The sequence below is a fragment of the Physella acuta genome, unplaced genomic scaffold (assembly GCF_028476545.2).
Source record: "Physella acuta isolate Inbredline_101_S28 unplaced genomic scaffold, ASM2847654v3 ptg001995l, whole genome shotgun sequence".
Lineage (NCBI taxonomy): Eukaryota > Metazoa > Mollusca > Gastropoda > Physidae > Physella > Physella acuta.
Genome location: NW_026733500.1, coordinates 37,649 through 60,839, shown reverse-complemented (window position 1 = coordinate 60,839; position 23,191 = coordinate 37,649). Strand labels below are relative to the sequence as shown.

General features: G+C 35.5%; 1 protein-coding gene across 6 annotated transcripts in view; it reads right to left on the bottom strand.

Moving 5' to 3' along the window:
- Positions 1-23,191, bottom strand: part of LOC131931637 (putative leucine-rich repeat-containing protein DDB_G0290503) — a 57,331-nt gene that overhangs the window by 21,173 nt on the left and 12,967 nt on the right. For 3 of the 6 annotated variants that reach the window (XM_059288460.1, XM_059288456.1, XM_059288461.1), the window contains 24 exons: positions 16,069-16,152; positions 13,211-13,342; positions 12,130-12,203; positions 11,686-11,815; positions 11,401-11,481; positions 10,761-10,907; positions 10,300-10,383; positions 10,076-10,159; positions 9,715-9,873; positions 9,310-9,372; positions 6,932-7,015; positions 6,686-6,769; positions 6,525-6,599; positions 6,069-6,215; positions 5,700-5,783; positions 5,150-5,308; positions 4,822-4,968; positions 4,220-4,378; positions 3,972-4,055; positions 3,658-3,720; positions 3,135-3,302; positions 2,614-2,697; positions 2,392-2,475; positions 1,412-1,432 (listed from right to left, as the gene is read on the bottom strand). In XM_059288460.1, coding sequence (XP_059144443.1) covers positions 1,412-1,432; positions 2,392-2,475; positions 2,614-2,697; positions 3,135-3,302; positions 3,658-3,720; positions 3,972-4,055; positions 4,220-4,378; positions 4,822-4,968; positions 5,150-5,308; positions 5,700-5,783; positions 6,069-6,215; positions 6,525-6,599; positions 6,686-6,769; positions 6,932-7,015; positions 9,310-9,372; positions 9,715-9,873; positions 10,076-10,159; positions 10,300-10,383; positions 10,761-10,907; positions 11,401-11,481; positions 11,686-11,815; positions 12,130-12,203; positions 13,211-13,342; positions 16,069-16,152 — 2,481 coding nt within the window. The remainder of the gene's footprint in view (positions 1-1,411; positions 1,433-2,391; positions 2,476-2,613; positions 2,698-3,134; positions 3,303-3,657; positions 3,721-3,971; positions 4,056-4,219; positions 4,379-4,821; positions 4,969-5,149; positions 5,309-5,699; positions 5,784-6,068; positions 6,216-6,524; positions 6,600-6,685; positions 6,770-6,931; positions 7,016-9,309; positions 9,373-9,714; positions 9,874-10,075; positions 10,160-10,299; positions 10,384-10,760; positions 10,908-11,400; positions 11,482-11,685; positions 11,816-12,129; positions 12,204-13,210; positions 13,343-16,068; positions 16,153-23,191) is intronic. The other 3 variants (XM_059288457.1, XM_059288458.1, XM_059288459.1) reach the window with 3 other exon arrangements.

Here is a 23,191-nt window from a genome sequence, read left to right as displayed (position 1 = left end):
CACTATCCACATGCCAACTCTCATTACATCAACATACTAAAACATGCTTTTATTATCAATTTAAATTATTGAAATAAGTGAGAATTCGTGATCATTCAATAACACAGCATACCAAAACAAGTGCAAGTTTTGTGACAGTGGTGTGTATGAGAGAGCCAACATTCAAAGATATATCTGGGTGAGGGTGATTCATACACTATATTGTGTTGTTGTTTTTAAATTTCAAACTAAAGAAAAACATGCCTTGATGCTTGAATGTTTAAAGTTGGTACACAAATTGTACTAGCATCTTAGATATTTTCTTGAACCTTTCATTTTTTAAACAGAATTATATGGAGTTTCTACTGATTCAAGCTGTTTTTCAGTGTTTTAATCAAAGTGGAAGGAACAGCCATTACAAGCCTGAATGAGGGAACATTTAGCTCAAGCTTTTCAGGTGACTGGACAGAAACCAAACATAATGAAAAAATAAATAGCATTATTAAAGGGTGATAAGATAATCCTACTTAGAGGGTTAGAGATTTTTACAATTTCAGTGTTGAGTTAGAAATTTTTTAAACTGTGAAATAGTAAGTAGAAGCTTGACTTAACTATTAACAACAAATGCTAATTTATTAAGCTAAATTGTGATCCCAACAATAAAAAAAGTGTCCAATATTTATTTAAAGACTTACATAAAAACCATCTTGAAAACAAATGTAAATGTCAAATTTGGTCATTAAAAGCTAATTATATAAACACTATTTAAAGTCTAATAGTTCTAGTGTAAAAGTATAAGAAACCTAAAAATCTGGCCAACTAAAACATGAACTAATCAAGGTATTTATACAAAACTATCGGTGTGGAGCACAAACCATATAGCTAGAGAATGTATTCATCCCTGCTGTTTATGGGACAACTCTGCTAAAAAAAAAAAACTGAACATAAACCCTCAGGACAACCCTCCCAATGGGTTTAAGTCCAGGGTGGTTTATGTCAGGGTTTTTTTTATTTAGCAGGCACCAGGTTTTACAAATCTTACAAATAAACAAAATAAAATACATTGCTGGTTGAGGGTTAAAACAAATCATGCTAAGTACAAGCTAATCCTGTTTCTGAGATGCTGAGATGTTAATTGTTCACAATTTACAAGATTCTTGTTTCAACTGACTATTGATTATGTTTAAATACGTAAATTCTTTTGAAAAAAAAAATGAATATACTGAGCCGACACCAAACGATTAATTAATAACTATTAACTATAAACAATCAGACGTATGACTATGAAATGAGTGGATGAAAAAAATTGTATTAGATATTGTTCCCACAAAAAAAACCTGTAAATGCAACAATTCAATAGGTAAGCATGCGAGTACAAGGGAAGCGTGTGGAACAGCAATCAGATATGAGCAGAATAGAGAAAATACAATACCTCATTGGTACACTCGATGAGCTGTAACACGGGAGCATAGTTAAAGTAAACACTACAGAAAATGGTAGGCTAGGCTTGGTAAAATAACATCTACTTCAAACTGACATTGTGTGATTTTAGAAAATATAATAAATCTCTTTTAGGGCGTATTAGTAGTCGTTAGCCAAACATATGTTGGTTGCATACTGAAACAATGGTGGATACGAAAGAGACTTTGTAAAATAAATGATGGATGATTGTGTGTGTCCTGTTTGTGTCTGCTAAAAGATAAAAGGTTTTAACTTGACAAAGTTTTGTGCTTTGGTGATTGATGTTTTATTAATCCCAAAAGCACTAACATGATGATAAGACTGGCCAATGCAGGCAAAAGAGATATATTAAGTAAACAATTCTAGAAAAATGAAGACTTTTAATTTAACCAAGATAGCTTTAAGGGAATTATTTAAAGTCAAAAATATGTATTAGATTTGTTTAACTAGCATTTTTAATGTAAGGTGATGATCAGTTGGTTCATGTAATCAGGAAGTAAAACTAACAAAGTCTCTCAACACAACTTCATCAAACAATCAAGTTAGTACAAGAATATCAACTTTTTCTAGAGGTTGGCTACAGGGAGGGTGGAGAAGAAATGATTAAAGTGAAGTTAGTATAAGAACCCTAATTATTTGTCACACAAAGTAGTACCAGATTGAAGTTAATACGAGGAGGTTGAAAAAGAGATGTTTACAGCAGTCTAGTTCATGCACTAGAGTAAAAGTAAAAAATCTTATGACTTTAAAAACAAAGCTGGTTATAGTTAATACAGAACTATATCATCAGAAGTTATATTTTGAGATTTGATTGAAAAAAATGAAGCTAATAGGGTAAAAACAGTTAGGAAAGTTTCATGAATTTGCCTTTATAAAATTGAGAAATAATATTTGTTATATTTAAATTTTCTTCTTTGGTCCATGCTAGATCACAGATTAAATTGTAAATACCTCTTTAGTCTTCTCCTGGCTCTTAGCCTTGAGCTTGCCAATCTCCACATTCAGTTTCTGAATGCTTTCATCCCGCACTAGAACCTACACAAAAAATGAAAGTTACACTGGGTCAAGTTGTACAACATTGTTCTGTAACAAATAACTCGTACTGGAGTTGATCAATCGTGTTTTAAAGTTTAAAGAATAGAGTTGATAAATTGTTTTAAGGCTTAAACTCACTTTACTGACAGCTTCCTTCTGCTGACGACTTAAAGACTCAACATCACATCGGAGCTGGGCTATTATATCTTCTTTTGAATCAATCTGTTAATCAGATTTTGCATTTAGCAATTAAGGCACAGTAAATAATATTTTTACAGTTAGCTACTATTTATATTAGCTCAAAATGGCACACATGTCTAACTAAATTTTATTTTAATAGTAAATTTTAATAAATTTGGGTAAATTTTTCTTTCTAAATGATCATTCTATAAACCACTTTCAATAAGATGTGCCCAAGTTTTCAGCATTATTTTCTAACCACAATTACTAAAAGATTATGTCTCCAAGAGAAATCCTTCTTTTACACCTCAACTTTAACTGAATGAATTTTGATGATGCTTTTGTATAGTTATGACTCTTTAAAAAATAAACTAAATGAAATCAAGGAAAACAAACAAGCAGCAACAAAAATAATCTGAGAAATAAATGTTTTAACAAGCTGGCTGGTGCACTCACACACACAAAGTAAGACAACTTACTATATGTTTAAATTTTTCACACTGGGCCTCCAGAGTTGCAATAGATACAGTCAGTTCTCTGATCTTGTCTTCTAATCTGCTGTTTTCATCCAGTTGTTTCCCTTGGCGATCTTTGAGTTCCTCCACACTTGTCTCCAGGCTTTTGATAGCAGCTCTTTTCACCTCGTTCTAAATATAGAAATGGACAGATACAACACCAACTAGTCAGGATAAAAGTTTTTTAATTTCTTGTAAAAAAACAAAACATCATGCTATCAATGAATGAAAGATGTGGTGGAGTACACATATTTCAAAACAAATTTACAATTTGTATTTTTACTTGAAAAATATTCAGACTGTATCAAAAGGGGAAACACACACACAGACACACAATGAACATAAAATTGCTTCGTTCAAACACCAAAAAATCTTAAAGTAAGATTGTAAACTAAGAACTGGATTTTTTTTTTAAAAAAAAGCCAAAGCTGGGCAACTATGCCAGGGTGTAAAAATAAAATTGTTAAGTGATAAAAACTGAACAGACCTCATTCTGAGAAGATCTAAGCTGTGTCTTTAACTGCTCTGCTTCCCTCTCAGCTTGAGAAGCCTAAAATATATAACAAATTTAATTAAAGAATGAGTGACCATTTCAAGTTGTGACAGGGAAGTAATAGAATTGCACACATGAATAGAAATATTGTTTAATACACATTCTATTTATTAGGCTATGCATTTCATGTACATTTTTGTTAGTATCCTCAGCCAATTAAAACAAATGACTGTAAACAAACAAAGATGATTTATTTATTATTTCTATGTTTATGATTAATTCCATAGTGATAGTTATTTTTAATTTACCTTTTCTTCGTATCTGCTGCATACTTCCTGCAATTTCACAATATCCATTTTGAGACGCTTGATTGCTTCTTCCCTGCGTTTCACCTGGTGACGAATGAAAATAAGCTAATTATGATTAGTTAAGTACACAATCAATATAGATTTCTTTAAAAACAGCAAGGTTGTTAATATATTAACTTTAGATTCTAATATACAAATACACTAAAATAATAACACTAACAGAAACTAAAACAAATGATGCACTGTACCTCAGTGCTTAGTACGTCTTGTTCACTCTGGGCATTGATGGCAAAGGCCTGAATTCTTGCCTCCAGCCTGCCATTTTCTTCCACAGCATCTTTGTATTTTTCCTTGGCCAAGTCCAAGTCATGCTCCAACTGCTGCATGCTGATTTCCCTGCGCTGAATCTGGTTCAATAAAACGTTTGTGGGATTTAGTTAAAGACAAAACACCAAACTTTCAAAAATAATAAAACCATAAGCTTTGGCACTTTAAATATAGATTTTTTTTTAAAGTTTATGACTGCCTAGTTTTTTCTTTGTATAAAATTTTTTATTTAGAACCTTTAAAAAGTTTGTTACAATTACATCTGCTAAACAGTAGATACATAAATATACTTAATATTTTAAAACTAATATAGATATCCCAGTGACACGATCCTACCAATGCCACAACCAGCCACAACCACACAATCCATCACATCCACACAACTAATCACATAAAAAAAAAAATCACCATATCCACACAAGCCACCTCAGCTACATTACACACTACCCATCACAGTCACATAATCCACCATGTCCTTACAAACCACCACACCAACACAAAGTGCCACAGCCACACAACTCACCACATCTTCCAGCCTCTTCCTATCACCATCAATTGAGTGAAGCTCTGCCTCCAGTCTCTGAAGCTCTTCCTCCTTTCTGCTCCCCTCCCCCATCAATTCACGGATCTGCCCTTGTAGACGAGATATATGTTCCTCACGGGAGATCAGCTTCAAACACAAAACAATTGTAATTACATAAACACTTAAGAGCTTCATCAGGAGTGAGCTTAGACCAAACAAGCCATGATGGCAAAAATAATTAAATCTAATTTATTTTGTATGTTTTAAAAAAAAGTAATGTAAAGCAGTAGTTTTTATTTTTGCTTTTATTTTTCAAACCAAATCTCACCTGTCCTTCAGACTGAGCCATTTTTTCATGCATGACGTTGAGATCTGCCTTCAGTCTAGAAATTTCTTCCTCTCTGTCTGCGACCTCTGACCTGTATAGAGTTTCATTCTGTGAGGTCAGCAGGTCCTTCTCTTGTAGCTCTGTCTGTAGCCTGTCAATCTAAACATTCAAACAATTTTCACATTTCTGTAGGGTAAACGGTAGCCAGTTTCTAAACAGCAAATAGCCTACAATGAAACATTGCCAACTGACAAAGTAGCCTGCCTGACACTCTGTCAACAGACACAAACACCTTTGATAGCATATAATGAGACACTGCCAACTGACACCTTAAATAGAATTCACTATCTTATAGTTGGATGTTTTCATTTCTTTGCTGATTCTGAAGGTTCAATAACTACAAGTTTTGACCAGCAATTAGTTGAAAAAGTGGACAACCAGTGATCGTGAGATCTGGGTGGGTGCCAAATTTCAAAAGGAGGACACAGACAAAACATTTGTAAACAACTGATTTAGAAACGCACACTAACACTCCAGCCCTACAACTCACCTCCTTGGCTTGCACTGAATATCTCGTCTGCAGCTGTTGATGGTCTATGTCTGCCTGATCTATTTTTAGCTGGGTTTCTTGAGTCTAATGGAATATAATGGGAGCAGATAAATCATAAATAACAGTGGCAGTATTCTAGTGTGGTTCAACATGTACACATAATGCCACTTCAACCTGGAAAGTTAAAGCGGCCACTAGTTAGATATGAGCTTAACAGGCTTAAACTATTGCTCTTCTGTGATGTATGCCTGCAACTAGATTGTAGTTGTTAACTGGCAACAGATCTTTCTCTCCTCCAAAGTGGCTAGTATTCTAATGTGGGTCCTATGCAAAAACTAAACCAACACTTTTGAGTGATGCAATTTTTACCTTGACAGTGGCCATCTTGATTTCCTCTTTCAGCTGTTTGATCTGGTCACTCCTGGCCTGGGCTGTGCTAAGAGCTTCACGCAACTTCTCCTCAGCATCACGATTCTCATTCCTCAGCTTTAGAATCGTGTCCTGCAGGTCTGTCATCTAGTACAAGAAAAAAACTGCCAGAGGTTACTAAAATAGGGCTGGATTTTTAAGAAGTAAAAACTTGGAGAGTAACACATGAAAGATGGGTCACCCTCAGGACAGTTAGAGAAGCTAGCCCAGGAGCATGATAACGTTGATACAAGTTAAAGTTTTTAAAGAACTATCCCTTTTAAGGTGTAGTTAAATCAATGCTATAAGCTGAAAAATTATACCTTAAGATGTAGTAAAATCAATGCTATAAGCTGAAACATTATCCCGTAAGATGTAGTAAAATCAATGCTAAAAGCTTAAGAGTTATCCCTTTACCTCAGTAGTCAAAGTGTCCCTGGTGTCTTTAGATGAGCTCTGTAGTCTCTGTAAACTTTTAGTCAGTTTGGTCACCTGGAGAAATAGGCAGCCATTGATTACATAAACTTAATCAATGTTTTTATAATACACATCACTTCTGAGCTAGTCCGACCACTTACCTGCCCTTGAAACTCTTCATTCTGTCCCCTGAGTGCCTGCATTTCTCCTTCCAATCTTACAACTTTTTTGTTAGCACATTTGGCCTGGATTAAAGATCACACATTCTTTATTTCATCTAACAGAGCCTTGCGACCCATACATAGAGATTTTCTACCATAAACTATTATTGTACATAGAAAAACTACATCTTTGCTCCTGTTTTCCCCAATTTAACCTCAACTTTAATGAGAAAAACAAGAACTCACCTCATTATCTGCTTCACTGAGTTGTGACCTGACATGGCTGACTTCATCCTCCAGGGCTTTGTTTTTCTTCTCCATGCGATGGATCTGTGACAGGTAAAATTAAGTTTTAGAGAACCCAATCCAAGAAAGGAAAAAATATGTCTTAAAAATCAGACGCCAGACTTCTGGTTGTTTTACATGCAGGTTTTATAATGCTTAAGCTCATGTCCAACAGGTAACCAACATAAAGTGGTGGTTCAGGTATATAGAGTGATCACATCTATCTAAGGCAACAGTTGACAATTTGGCAATACAGCTGAATAAAGGGAATGTACTCTTAAAAAGTAAGTTCCATTGGTTAAAAACTGTCCTTCGGTTGAACCACACCACACAGAAAAACTGGTTTCAGCACTAATTTGATCACCTATTTCAAGTGAATATTCTTACATAGAAATTTAAAACAAAATAAATACAAATTTATGGCATGTGACACATACATATCTAAAATTTTAAAAATAATGAAGATCTATCAAAATTATTATAAATAAACTTTTTAGAAGAAATAATCTTATTTGTGAACAAATATTTTTACGCACTGAATAGTAACTGACAGTAAAACACCAAGTTTGTTTTAATAGAAACAGTTTTGACAAGATCAATTTTAAAAACTTGAAAGACTTTTTACCTTTAAAAATAACAAGACAACAAGCTGATATGTAGTGCAAGCATATTAATTATTCTGTGTACTTATTTAACTAAATACTGCTGCAGAAAATGCATACATATGCTAGTGCATTTAAAGCAACATTAACTAAATGCTCATAAGCACATTTATTAATTTTTAAGCTGAGCAAAATGCATCCTAGGACCCATGCACATTTTAAATTTAGTTTAAATCGTCCTTTCATCAAAGCATGTATTAATTATTTGTTACGGAAAATAATTAAATAATTAAATCTGATGGCTGAAGAAAATCAGCCGGGCATAGTGCTGACTACAGACACAAAAATTCCTTGATATGCTGGGGTCACTGAAAAATATCAAACCTCCTCAAATCTTGAAATTTGCTTTTTACGCCTAGCTAAAAATTAATATGTCATTCTCCAAATACATCTAAGTCAGATTTGAAAGTTGATGAGGCCAATCATAGTCTGCCTCCCAATTACTTTGTTTAAAAAAACCTCAAATGATTTTAAACATTTCTTTCTTTTTTTTGGACAAAGCAAAAAAAATATAAGGAGAAAGAAGATTACAAAGACATACTAGTAGTCTATTGCTGATATATTGATTCAAGTAAAACTAAGTGATCATGTAAAAAGGGGAGATAAGCATAAGTGAGATAAGTGAGGTGAAAAAAGACAACTTTTTAAAAAAAACAGGTAAAAGGATAACATGCACTAATTTTTTTTTCATCAGATGAGGAAAAATCATCAAATAGTATTAGTCATTATAGGTTTATACATTGTAACAGACATATTATTAGATTAAGTGGGTTGTTAAAAACTCTTCAATATCACTGATTTCTATTTAAGCTAAAAACTATCACCTTAGGCCTACCTAGTTATACACAATAGCATGTTATTAATAACAAATTCCAACACACTCCAGATTTTATTAATATTACAAACAACTCTGAAATACTGCATAGCAATAACTGGTATCTGCCACTTCTGTGGAAACATTGTGCTGGAATTTCAAAATAGTCCATTACTGATGAATTCAGTTGAGGACTAATTTTTAAGTTTAAAAAGAACGAATACTCAGAATTACATTTAGGAGTCATCCATTTATGACCTTCATGTGGAGGCTGGGCAGTGGCCAATCTCTGGGTTAAAAAAGAACTATTCTGGAGCTCATGGAAAGGTCCTTGGTAAGAGGGGGGGGGGGGGGGGAAGGATCTACACAATAAGTGTAACATCAAATTATTTAATATTGCCAACAACCTAAAAATATTTTATCTGCATCTAAAATGTATATATTGAAACTGCAGTGCTTGGGGAGGAGAGAAGTAAAAAAATTCAAATTTTTGTCTTTGGAGGCCACTTTATAACAATTTGATGACTTGTGATAGTTTTAAACTTTATTGTATTTTTTAAAAATAATTCAAAGTAAATAAGCTTTTCAAATTTTGAAATATCAGCACCATTATGACATTTATTTTATTAGAAACAAAAGTTATGTTAGTATTTTACAATTTAAATAAGATTTGCATGTTAATAGTAATCAACAAAAAAAACAATTTCAGTATACATGATATACAGTGTGACACCTAAAACATCCATGTAGTAAAAATGTAAAGCAGTTGTGCTGTGAATGGGTGTGAGGTGTTGTATATTTGCTGCACCAGGCCAATGTTATAAGTAGAGGGGGGTAAGTGAGTCAAGCAAAACCAGAGTTACCTCCTCCTGCACCCGGCATACATGTTGATCTACTTTAGAAAGTCTATGAACAGCTGCTTGATACTAGCAGAAATAGGATGGCGTTTCATTCATAAACAATCAAGTAGCATTCTGAATGCTTTCATTATCATGTCAAGTGAGCAATAATTATACCAATATATAAGCTACAGCTTATGATAACAGTGGATATTTTTTCATAAAGGCATATAAAGCAATAACGTTGGATAGATTTATTTTTTTAAATGTTAATTTTAGAATATAAAATTGTTAATATTGTTAAAATCAGTCTAGTCTGGAAAATCTCTAAAACAAATTATTTTAATGAACTTAACATTGGCTCAAATAGCATCTAAATTTTATAAATTATGAAAATACTGCACACAATTAACTAATACATCTGCATACCTCAGATAAAGTATTGTCTCTTTTCTCCTGCAGATTGAGAACATCCCTCCTGAGTTTTTGTATTGTTTCGTCACGGCGAGTCAGTTCTGATTTGAGGACTTCGTGATGGTCGTGTGTCGAAAGGCTACCTTCACGAAGTCTCTCTTGGAGGGCTCCAATCTGAACAATATGAACACAACCAAATCTTTTTACTAAACTGTTCATCTAGCTACACTGTTTAGATTGTCTAAAAGTTTAAGACATAATATTCTAAACAAATTGTGATATTTATGATCATATTTTAAAACATTTGGTATTAAAAATGTAAATTGATAATTTTAAAAAGAACATGTCAATCCAAAGGAAAAAAATGTGTTGTCACCTCATCAAGATTTTTTCTCCTGTGTTCTTTAGCCTCAGCAAGCTCTGCCTCCAGTGCCCTTATTCTCCGCTCATAATGCGAAACCTGGGAAATATTTTAAAATCAAAGTCATAATGGTATATTCATTATAAGAATGTTTCCTAAAAAGAACAAAACTGTTAGTATAAAAAATAAAAGTAAATCAAAACAGTAAAACATATCTGCGTTAAACTCTAAAAACTGACATTATGAGATGATTGAGAGTGCTGGTCCTTGAAGGCAACCATGTCAGACTTGAGCTGGCGAATCACCTCCTCTAGTTTAGATGTCTGGACACAGAAAATTTTATAGATCACACATATTTTCAAGTGGAATCTATGGTAGGTAAAGTAATCTCGGGGATTATGGGAATTGTTAGTAAAATAATCTCTGGGACTGTGGGAATTGTTGGCAAAATAATCTCTGAGACTGTGGGAATGGGTGATAATTTAATCTCTGGGACTGTGGGAATATTTGGTAAAATCATCTCTGGGACTGAGGGAATTGATGGTAATATAATCTCTGAGGAGACTGTAAAATAACAAAAGCAAAAAGTAGGTTGATGCAGTAGAAGTTTATCTTCTTTTTAAAAAATTTCCTAGCTGTACAAGGAGGGCAAAGTCTAGAACTATTTGATCTATGTAAAAATGATGAGCAGACAACCAACCTCTGCAGCAGACTGCCGACTCTTGTCCTGCAAGAGCTTGATGGTCTGCAGGGAGTTGTTGTTCTCAGAGTCTTTAATGTTGAGCTCTGACTGCAGGTCTTTGATCTGTGAGGTTAAACCTGAGATCTTGCGGTCTCTGGACTGAATCTATTGAGAGGGAAATGTATTAGACAAATCTTCTTTCACTTTGTACTTGGACAAGTCAATCTACAAAGTAGTGGGAGGGGACTGAAGTGGATTGTATGGTAGAGCATGAGATCAGACGCCAAAAGATTCTAGGATAAATGCATGATGTGATAGACTTTATTTACTAGATATTTAGCACCAATCTGAGCTTATTCAGTTTAAATGAGGCCTCAGCTAATAAAGACCAGAAGTTTGCGTGTTGCGTTTGCGTTTGCATTTGTTTGTGTTTTCTTTTGTGTTTGTGTTTGCATTGTGTTTGTGTTTTCTTTTGTGTTTGTGTTTGTGTTTAGTTTTGTTCTGTTCCCAAGTTGGTACATTTAAAAAAGATTCACTGTGGCAGAGCACATATATAAACACAAACAGTTCACTCTACTTCACATGTCCTAAACTAAACAATAAGGCAGTACAGGGGAAGTTTTATAATACCCTCATTGTATAATTTGATATTACAGACCTCATAGTTCAAATCTTCCACTCTTTGTTCCAGCTTTCTCAGATCTGTTTTCACACTTGATAAGTCAGTGGACTCAGAAACCTGTTCAAATAGAAAACTTAAGTACTAGCACACAAACAGAAAACTATCCAGATAGTAAACCTAAGAACTAGCACACTACTACAATCATAAATTATTCAAATAGTAAACCTTAGTATTAGCATACAAATACAATCAGCTAGACTCAAGCATAAGTCTAAAATGAAAATATTTAAAGAAAATGTTATATCAATAAAAACATCTTACTTGGTCTGGAACAACAGCTGGTTTCCCATCCAGACGGAGTGTCCTTAACTCACGCTCTAAGGCATCAATCCTGTCATCCCGTTGTCTAATCAAGTCTTTTAAGTCACTGTTGTCCCCATCTGCCAACCTGCTGATGAGATCATCAAAAAAAATAATAGTTAATTGCCTATAAATTATTTCAACCATTTTTTCTTTTCTTTTTTATGTTAAAATCACCCCAGAAAACAACAAAAGCACTATTTTGACATCCTGTACATAAGACTATATGAATTAATCAAGGGTAAAAAACTGAGAAGACATCTGAGTAGTTTGGAAAAGAGAAAAACAAAGTGGCTTAGTGATAAGTAACTTAATGAATTGTAGTCGTTAATTCAGATCAAAAGATATTTAAGAAAAAATTAATCATACAAATATATGATTAAATGACCGCTAAAACCAACTTACGATTTGGAATATGTTTCATGTATGGACCCAAACACCTGGTCTGTTGTGAGCTCACGGAATCTGACACGGTCAATCTAAGGACAATAGATTGGTTAAATGGATGGTCAATCTAAAGACAATAGATTGGTTAAATGGATGGTCAATCTAAAGACAATAGATTGGTTAAATGGATGGTCAATCTAAAGACAATAGATTGGTTAAATGGTTGATCTGACATGCTCAATCTAAGGACAATAGATTGGTTAAATGGATGGTCAATCTAAAGACAATAGATTGGTTAAATGGTTGATCTGACATGCTCAATCTAAGGACAATAGATTTGTTAAATGGATGGTCAATCTAAAGACAATAGATTGGTTAAATGGATGGTCAATCTAAGGACAATAGATTGGTTAAATGGTTGGTCAATCTAAGGACTATAGATTTGTTAAATGGTTGGTCAATCTAAGGACAACAGTTTTGTTAAATAGTTCATGTGACTAAGTCAATGTAAGGGAGACAATAGATTTGTTACAATTTAAGGATGACGGTTTTGTTACAATCTAAGGACAGCAGTTTTGTTACAATCTAAGGACAGCAGTTTTGTTACAATCTAAGGACAGCAGTTTTGTTACAATCTAAGGACAGCAGTTTTGTTACAATATAAGGACAGCAGTTTTGTTACAATCTAAGGACAACAGTTTTGTTACAATCTAAGGACAGCAGTTTTGTTACAATCTAAGGACAGCAGTTTTGTTACAATCTAAGGACAGCAGTTTTGTTACAATCTAAGGACAACAGTTTTGTTACAATCTAAGGACAGCAGTTTTGTTACAATCTAAGGACTAGTTTTGTCAAATACATGTGGGGTGGAGTGGTTGGTGGGGACGCAGTGGATCAAGCCTAAAACTGGCTGCAGACAAGTGATGTGTTCCCTAACACAACAGGGCTTGTGTTTAAATCTATATGATCCCTTTGCAGAAAATGTTATTCTCAAACTTCAACAGACACATTAATTTAACTTTTAAAAATTCATTTTAAAAAAAGAGAAAAAGATCTGAGATTCATTCCGATAATGTATATTTTAAAAAATTATCTTTACCTCCCACTTGCCAGACAGCCTTGCTGTTCTAATGACTGATATAAGTTGGTCAATATCATAGTTGAGGTTAGAGTTCTGTCCCCTGAGTTGTGTGCTAGACTCTTCCACGCGAGACAAGCGAGACTGGAGATCCTGGAAAGTGTTAACAAAATTGTTTTAGGTTTAAAAATTCAATAAAATCCTGGCAAGCGTTAATGAAAACTGCTTTAAGTTTTAAAAATTCAAAAAAATCCTGGCAAGCGTTAATGAAAACTGCTTTAAGTTTTAAAAATTCAAAAAAATCCTGGCAAGTGTTAACAAAAACTGTATGAATATGTGAAAAATACTGGCTGAGTTTACAAACTTTTAAAAACTTAAGCTTAATATACAAAAAATGCTTAATAATATACATTCATGTCAGTATAATCTATTGGGCCTGTTCATGAAAACTAACAACTGCTATTCATTAAAAAGTCAAAAGTGCAGATTTCAAGTTAGTATTAGCTTGAATTAATTTAAGAAAATAAAATGAATATCAAAGACTTCAATGAATCAACTCAGCTCTAATGGGTACTCTTTCTATAGTGCTAACCACACTACTCCAACATAAACCATATTGTTTTAAAAAATCATAGAGGACACTTAGACCAAGACAAAGGCTTAAAGGGATGCTCTAAATGCTTTTGCAAACTTAGAAGAAATAAAGATCAAATGTACACTAAAGTTTTGTGTAGAAAAGCCAAAATCCTCAACTTAACATAACATAAATCATATGTTAGCTTATTAGCCATAAGGGTAAGCTGTCAACCTGGTAAGACTTAGGGTTTAACTTCACACACAAGGTTTAACTGGCAAGGTGGCCACACATATGGTTTAACTGGCAAGGTGGCCACACATATGGTTTAACTGGCAAGGTGGTCACAGTTTTTATTGGCAGCCAGATCAAACATAGCTTTAACTGATTGCACACAGAATTTAACTGGCAAGGTGGCCACACATATGGTTTAACTGGCAAGGTGGCCACACATATGGTTTAACTGGCAAGGTGGTCACAGTTTTTATTGGCAGCCAGATCAAACATAGCTTTAACTGATTGCACACAGAATTTAACTGGCAAGGTGGCCACACATATGGTTTAACTGGCAAGGTGGCCACACATATGGTTTAACTGGCAAGGTGGTCACAGTTTTTATTGGCAGCCAGATCAAACATAGCTTTAACTGATTGCACACAGAATTTAACTGGCAAGGTGGCCACACATATGGTTTAACTGGCAAGGTGGCCACACATATGGTTTAACTGGCAAGGTGGTCACAGTTTTTATTGGCAGCCAGATCAAACATAGCTTTAACTGATTGCACACAGAATTTAACTGGCAAGGTGGCCACACATATGGTTTAACTGGCAAGGTGGTCACAGTTTTTATTGGCAGCCAGATCAAACATAGCTTTAACTGATTGCACACAGAATTTAACTGGCAAGGTGGCCACACATATGGTTTAACTGGCAAGGTGGTCACAGTTTTTATTGGCAGCCAGATCAAACATAGCTTTAACTGATTGCACACAGAATTTAACTGGCAAGGTGGCCACACATATGGTTTAACTGGCAAGGTGGTCACAGTTTTTATTGGCAGCCAGATCAAACATAGCTTTAACTGATTGCACACAGAATTTAACTGGCAAGGTGGCCACACATATGGTTTAACTGGCAAGGTGGCCACACATATGGTTTAACTGGCAAGGTGGTCACAGTTTTTATTGGCAGCCAGATCAAACATAGCTTTAACTGATTGCACACAGAATTTAACTGGCAAGGTGGCCACACATATGGTTTAACTGGCAAGGTGGCCACACATATGGTTTAACTGGCAAGGTGGTCACAGTTTTTATTGGCAGCCAGATCAAACATAGCTTTAACTGATTGCACACAGAATTTAACTGGCAAGGTGGCCACACATATGGTTTAACTGGCAAGGTGGTCACAGTTTTTATTGGCAGCCAGATCAAACATAGCTTTAACTGATTGCACACAGAATTTAACTGGCAAGGTGGCCACACATATGGTTTAACTGGCAAGGTGGTCACAGTTTTTATTGGCAGCCAGATCAAACATAGCTTTAACTGATTGCACACAGAATTTAACTGGCAAGGTGGCCACACATATGGTTTAACTGGCAAGGTGGTCACAGTTTTTATTGGCAGCCAGATCAAACATAGCTTTAACTGATTGCACACAGAATTTAACTGGCAAGGTGGCCACACATATGGTTTAACTGGCAAGGTGGTCACAGTTTTTATTGGCAGCCAGATCAAACATAGCTTTAACTGATTGCACACAGAATTTAACTGGCAAGGTGGCCACACATATGGTTTAACTGGCAAGGTGGCCACACATATGGTTTAACTGGCAAGGTGGTCACAGTTTTTATTGGCAGCCAGATCAAACATAGCTTTAACTGATTGCACACAGAATTTAACTGGCAAGGTGGCCACACATATGGTTTAACTGGCAAGGTGGCCACACATATGGTTTAACTGGCAAGGTGGTCACAGTTTTTATTGGCAGCCAGATCAAACATAGCTTTAACTGATTGCACACAGAATTTAACTGGCAAGGTGGCCACACATATGGTTTAACTGGCAAGGTGGCCACACATATGGTTTAACTGGCAAGGTGGCCACACATATGGTTTAACTGGCAAGGTGGCCACACATATGGTTTAACTGGCATGGTGGTCACACATATGGTTTAACTGGCATGGTGGTCACACATATGGCTAAACTGGCAAGGTCGTCACAGATAGTTTTCATTGGCAACCAGGCCATTAACACAGGGTTTAGCTAGCCAGCTGGTCACATATGTTTGTTAATACCAACCTCAATAAGAGTCTCTGCTCTTGTCTTCTCAACAGACAAACTTCTTAGCTCCCTTTCCAGCTCTCTACACTTCACTAGGTAGTCCTGGAAGTTGAAAAAAAAATTGCAATTTTCAAGCTTTGTTCAAAAAGTCACAAAAACCAATAGAAAATAATTATAACAAAATTTCTTCGTTTTTAACTGTTAAACAGTGTTATGAGTTTAAAAAAAAATAGTTAACTGTCATAAAACAAACAATAAAAAATCCAATCAACAGAAACATCAATTAGTAGAAAGTCACTATCTATAGTTATTGTAACATTTTATTTATGTTTCCAGCTGATATGGGGTGAGTAGAGTTTGACATTGTTTGATGGTATTATAAGCTGAGGGACATAAGTTAGTAGTATAGCCAATATGTACAGAATCAAAGGGTTGTGTAGGGGGATAAGAGATGGGGGAGGACCTGTATAAGTGATGTATAATGATGTATGTTTTGAAATGATGAAAGTGAAGTTGTATTACAATAGTATCATGTAAGTGAAGTTGTATTATAATGTAAGTGACTTTGAATTATAATTTTATAATTTGAGTGAATTTGTATTACTATGAATAGTTGTATTATAATATTTTCATGTAAGTGAAGTTGCATTACAATGTAAGTTATTGTAAGTAAAGATGTATTATAAATTGAGAATTGTAAAAAAAACTTTAGTTGGTTCAGATAAAAATTGAACAAAGCATGTGATACAGGACTGAAAGCTAAGACACTAAAATAGTATTGGACAATGCAATCTTTAAACTTCAAGGGCGGTAATCCTGTATTGGGAGGTTATCTCAGTAGTTGACTGATAAAACTTGAACAGTTAAAGTGCTCTGGAAGTAGTTTGTGTCAAATTATAAAGGACACTTGGGACAACTCAAGCTCAGTGAAATTTTAAAAATATACTTTTTTATCAGTCTTAACTTAAAGAAAGAATGCAATAAAATGAATATATAAGTCTATGAACAGCTATTGTAAACTACAAACACATATAAACAAAAGTTAATACACCATCTTACACCACCAACAACACACCAACTCACAAACACCACCTCAACTACCAACTACCAACAACTACCAAAAATTACTTACACACAACCAACACAGATATCAACAATTACATACACACATAGCAATAACTACCGACAGCTAACAACACACCAACACCAACAACACACATCCAAACAACTATCAACACATAGGCCTACCAAACAACAACGAACGCGCCTAGGCCTAAAAACATGCCACCCAAACCGCAGCTACCAAAAAGTACCGACCACATTTAATGACACACCAACATCTAACAACACACACAGCTAAGCGTGTACACAAAGTTAGGCCTACAAATAAAAACCACAAAACAAACCTCGTGAGAAACGTTAACAAAAACATTATGCACGAGACATAGACTAAAAAATAATTATAATAATGAGTAAAACAACTGATCTATCAAATAAAATGAAAGTGGATGACAACAAAATTAGATAAATACCGCGCACGGTGTCCCCTGTTTTTACCCTGTTTGTATTTACCGCGGGTAAAACGACTCGGACTTACATAAACGGAAAGCAGGAACGGTATGCCAACTTACAAACTAGATCTAGAATCGAACAACGTACGCAATATTTTAAACATACAGCCAAAAAGTGTATAGAGGTCTAGATCCCTCACTAATGTACCAAATGAAAGAAACACAAATTACACTTTAAAAAATAAATTAACAGACAGATGTAACCTTTTGTGCCTTATAATTTTTTGTTTTGTTTTTGATGACGCTTATAACTTAAATAATTTTCTACCTTCCTTGTTTATTTACAATAGCTAAGTAACACAATAGGTATGACAACATGCCCATGTATCATTTTCCCCCGCATAAAGTCAACTTACTTAAAACTCGCGCGATCTAATTGGAGGGACTCAAACATTTCAGCTTGAATCTTGTTAATTTTACCCCCATGTTGAAGTTTGTATAACAAGTAACCTAACACTATGTAAACATCGACCCCTTGACCCATACATTTCAAGTTGTCTATGACTTAATTAAAGACTGCCTCCCCAACCAAAGCCCAATCACCTGGGTAAACACGTGACTAGCGTCCACTCGGGTCTAGACAACATCACGTGACCCTGCTTGATTGACAGGACAAAACACATTTTGTTGGGGACGATCAACACAAATATGGAAACTCTGGGCAGGAGCACATAGCTACAGACACACATGGTGACAGGCTAATGGTACACATACACATTAACAGGAGCACATAGCTACAGACATACGGCGACAGGCTAATGGTACACATACACATTAACAGGAGCACATAGCTACAGACATACGGCGACAGGCTAATGGTACACATACACATTAACAGGAGCACATAGCTACAGACATACGGCGACAGGCTAATGGTACACATACACATTAACAGGAGCACATAGCTACAGACACACGGCGACAGGCTAATGGTACACATACATATTAACAGGAGCACATAGCTACAGACATACGGCGACAGGCTAATGGTACACATACATATTAACAGGAGCACATAGCTACAGACACACGGCGACAGGCTAATGGTACACATACATATTAACAGGAGCACATAGCTACAGACACACATGGTGACAGGCTAATGGTACACATACATATTAACAGGAGCACATAGCTACAGACACACGGCGACAGGCTAATGGTACACATACATATTAACAGGAGCACATAGCTACAGACACACATGGTGACAGGCTAATGGTACACATACACATTAACAGGAGCACATAGCTACAGACACACATGGTGACACACACGGCGACAGGCTAATGGTACACATACACATTAACACACATAAACAAACATCGCACATGTATTAACAGAGTCCGATTTATTATAATGTATATGCATGTAGGCCTATATAGGATGCGTGTCTGTATGTATGGGCCCCTTTATGTATAAAATATACATAATTATGTGCAAACATCGGTTTTTGTTTGTTTTACGAAACTTTAGACAGAAATGTTTAGTTTATCTCCTATCTCTGCTTTAAAAGCAAACGAGTTTTAACCACCAGTGCCCAACTACTTGAAGGTACAAGGGAAATAAGCAAAAATACAAAGAAAAAATAACAACGGGTAAAAAAGTAAAACATAGGTAAGGAGAAAATAAATAAAACAGTGAATGCATTAATTCAGCAGGGATGTCCTGGGATACTGCAAAATCAACAGCCGGGTACAGGACAAAAATGGAAGGTTATGTTTGAGGTCCTATGCTCCACAAGGTGTAAAGAGGATTAAGAAGAAGATTAAATAGTTGAACAAATGTGGGCAGCAATGGTTCACTTAACATTGCCTGCCACTTAACTTGCAGGAGAAAAGTGCTATATATTTGAAGAATTATAAGACTACCAACAGATAACAATCAGATAAAGATTCAACATTACAGTAACGGGAATTATTAGCTTGAGGAAGGTTTAAAAATGATCTGACTCATTATAAGTTTGTTGTTCTTTGGTGTGGAATATTTTACAAGCTCTGTCATTAAACATTAAATATAATCAGTTCTGTTATTATTGCAGACATCGTGGAAGTAAGGTAAACTCGATTCCTCCAATGCTAACCACATTGGATCGTCTGAGTTGTGCATGCTGCTTTTTATGTTGACAAAATATTTTTAAAAATAAAGCTTTTACAATTTTAACACTATAAACAACTAGAAAAAGTGCCCTACATAATTCATTACTTTGAGAGAGGAATAAAGTAGATTGTAAAATGTTATTCTGATATTATTTACTAATGTAAAATACTAAATATAACGCCCAACACAGCACTGGTAGCACAAGACAGTCGCTGATTAGTTTATTGTTGAAGGAGATATTCGGACACAGTCAAAAAATCTCCAATAAAGAAACGCACCATGTACTGATTGACATTTACATTCTCAATAACTTTTAATACGAAAAGGGAAAAAAAATCCCGAATCATGCAATACAATTTTTTTTTTTTTTTAAAAGTAAGGGGTCTCCATAAACAGCAGTTATTTTGCCAATTCGCGCAAGCAAAGGTACAATGTTTGTCTGGTGCCACCCCCTCCCCCACCCACAAACAAGAGGCTGCTGTATGTAATGGTCAGGAATTAAGCTTTGATCTGTGTCTAACAATCACTGCCAAGCATCGAATTACATGTGACGATTTGCATTTTTTCAATGTGTTGTCATATCCCCCTATCGTTAAGAATGTGATCAGTTATTAAAAACCAATTCATTCAAACTTTCGCTTTAGTGTCACCCACTAAACGGTGCCCCAGGTGAGATCCAAACCCCCTTCCCCCATTGTGCCGCTACTACATGTAGCCTACCAATAAAACATGTATGCCGATAATATACACACGAACAGACATGCCAATATTACTATACTTCATACACACAGATTGTGTTCTATTATAAAAAGAATGTAGTTCCTACAGTCCACTAAATCAGCGACACACACACACAAACACACATTGTGTTCTATTATAAAAAGATTGTAGTTCCTACAGTCCACTAAATCAGCGACACACACACACACACACACACACATAGATTGTGTTCTATTATAAAAAGATTGTAGTTCCTACAGACCACTAAATCAGCGACCCACACACACGAATTGTTGCGCTGCGTCATGGTGTGATTCGACTACCAGCAGCACTTTATCCCTAAAGAGGTTTTGGTTGTAGCTATAATTTAAAGCAGCGTGCAATTTTAGATATTTTCTTTATAAATTAAAAAAAAAATTGAGTTTTTCTGTAATATTCAATGGTTTGACTTTATAACGACCAACTTCAGTAGGCCCATCTTAGTATAAAACCGCAAAGTTCCAAACTAATAGTTTATGGAGTCTAGTGTTTTAAAATACAAAGAAAAATTGTTCTGTGCTTTACTTTTTAATGGAAAACTTCCTTTATTATCTATTGCAGGGGTCTCCAAACTACGGCCCGCGGGCCGTATGCGGCCCGCGAGGTCCTCTCATCCGACCCGCGGAGATCATTTTGTCCACGGAAAAACCGTTTGTTGGTGATGGCTGAGGAACTTTATCAAAGACATGTCAGGAAGAAACTGGCCCCTGATCTGAAATTTGATAGTCAATGCGGCCCTCGGACTGAAAAGTTTGGAGACCCCTGATCTATTGGAAGCCTAGCTTCGTACAAAAACAAGTGATCAATCAGCCACTAAAAACATTGATCCCAGCTCTATACAATTTACATAACAAGATTGTTTTTCTTTGTTTATGTCATTGCATATTTTTATTCCTTATTCTAATGATACGATTGTTGTTCTAAATATTTTAATTATCTTTTAATTGTACAAATAAACTCCCTGATGTGCAACTGGTCTGTGGTTTACATTATATCTGTGGTTTACATTATATATCTATATGCAGCTTAATCAAAAGCAACCACCCTTTTTTAAATAGGCTTTCTTAAGTAGACCTACTTGAAAAACTGAAGCTTAATGTTTAAAACACCAAACTTCTTAAACCAGTCGATATTCTATGTATGTCCACAATAGCAACAGAGATCAAACTGGGTGATCTAAAAACTAATTAAAACTAGATGAATCATGGGAGTCAAATCGCATGACCAAAGACCGGAAGATCGTAGACCGGAAGTTCAATGGCTATGGGGGCCGAAAGATTATTCATTGAGGTTTTATTAATACCGTCGTCTATCGTTCAGCTGACGTGAAGGTTTTTATGATACGGTAACCATGGAAACCACACCTTCCTGTCCAGGTCCTGCTGGGCACATGTCACAATGTTTGGCTTTGGTCATCTGAACGTGTAACTAAATATGGGAACACGCATCCAGGTCGGTTGGTCATTCGACTGTGTCCACAAATCGATGTTCAAACACGAGTCGGTCTTGTGACTTAATGTAGGGGTCTACACATTCCTGGACAGGTGGAGGGGGGAGGGGTGTAGTGTACCAACAATAAAATCATAGCAATCCGTAAATGATTGGCTGTTGTTTTATTCTCAAAATTGTCAACCGATTCACACATTTGTCAAAATTTAAAACTCTGCATAGATAGTCACAGGGCCGGCGCTACCAATAATGCGAACTAGGCGGTCGCCTATGGCGCCCTCCCTAGGGGGCGCATAAAGGTTTAATCTCTATTATCAAAAGAGTACTTAATAATTAAAAACGTTCATTATCTTTTATAAACTATGGGTGGTAATATACAAAGGAGTAGCGATCTATTTCGGCGCCCAGGACGAACTATCAATTTTGTGCCCCCACCCACAGAATAGGCCTATATAGGGCTATATTTATTCGCAATGGTGAGAATACAACCCCACCTCCCTTTTTACCAGTCGCTTTGCCTTTTTATTTTGGTGTCAAATAATTGATGTAGAAAACGATTAAATAAGTCCGTAATTTACATTTCGAACATTTCAAACGGTTATCTAATTTTAATGTTGACTTAGTGATCGCTCCAGCGCATGACTGGGCGTTCCAAAACACGTGCAATTTTGGTTTTTAATAGGGCGTGTATCTCGTTTTCTCTTACTTTGAATTAGAAATCTGTTCTGGTGTATAAAGTTTTGTAATGACGGGGTGTTCAAAGTATTGTACTTGTTTGGTAAGTTTTGATGAATCGTTTAGATTTGGGAGTAACGGCGGAAGGCTGTTGTTGATTTGGTTTCGTAGGTATCGAAGTGTTAAAGTGTCGAATTTTTTATTTGGCTGTTGTGTAGTTGTAGGTCAAGTGGAATCTGATTGGTAATAGAGAAATAAGAATGTAGATGATGAGGTATCGTAGTTCTGGAGCTCGGGAGTATCGAAGTGTGATGGTTGTTATCGTGCAGTAGTAGGTCCAGTTAAATCTTTGTTGTTTGGGAGTATCGCCTTTAGAGCTTGGTGAAGTTAAGCGAGGTGGTTTCGTAGTTCTGGAGTATCGGGTCTAGTTATGTTTAGGCATCGATGTTTGATATCTGTTGTGAACGTAGTAGATTATATAGAGTAGTTGAGTTTATCGTAAGTTAGATTATTTTAATTCAGAACGGAACACACTACTTAGAAAGGTAGGCGTTTTCTAACTGAAAAATCTTTAGTTTTTTTGGTAT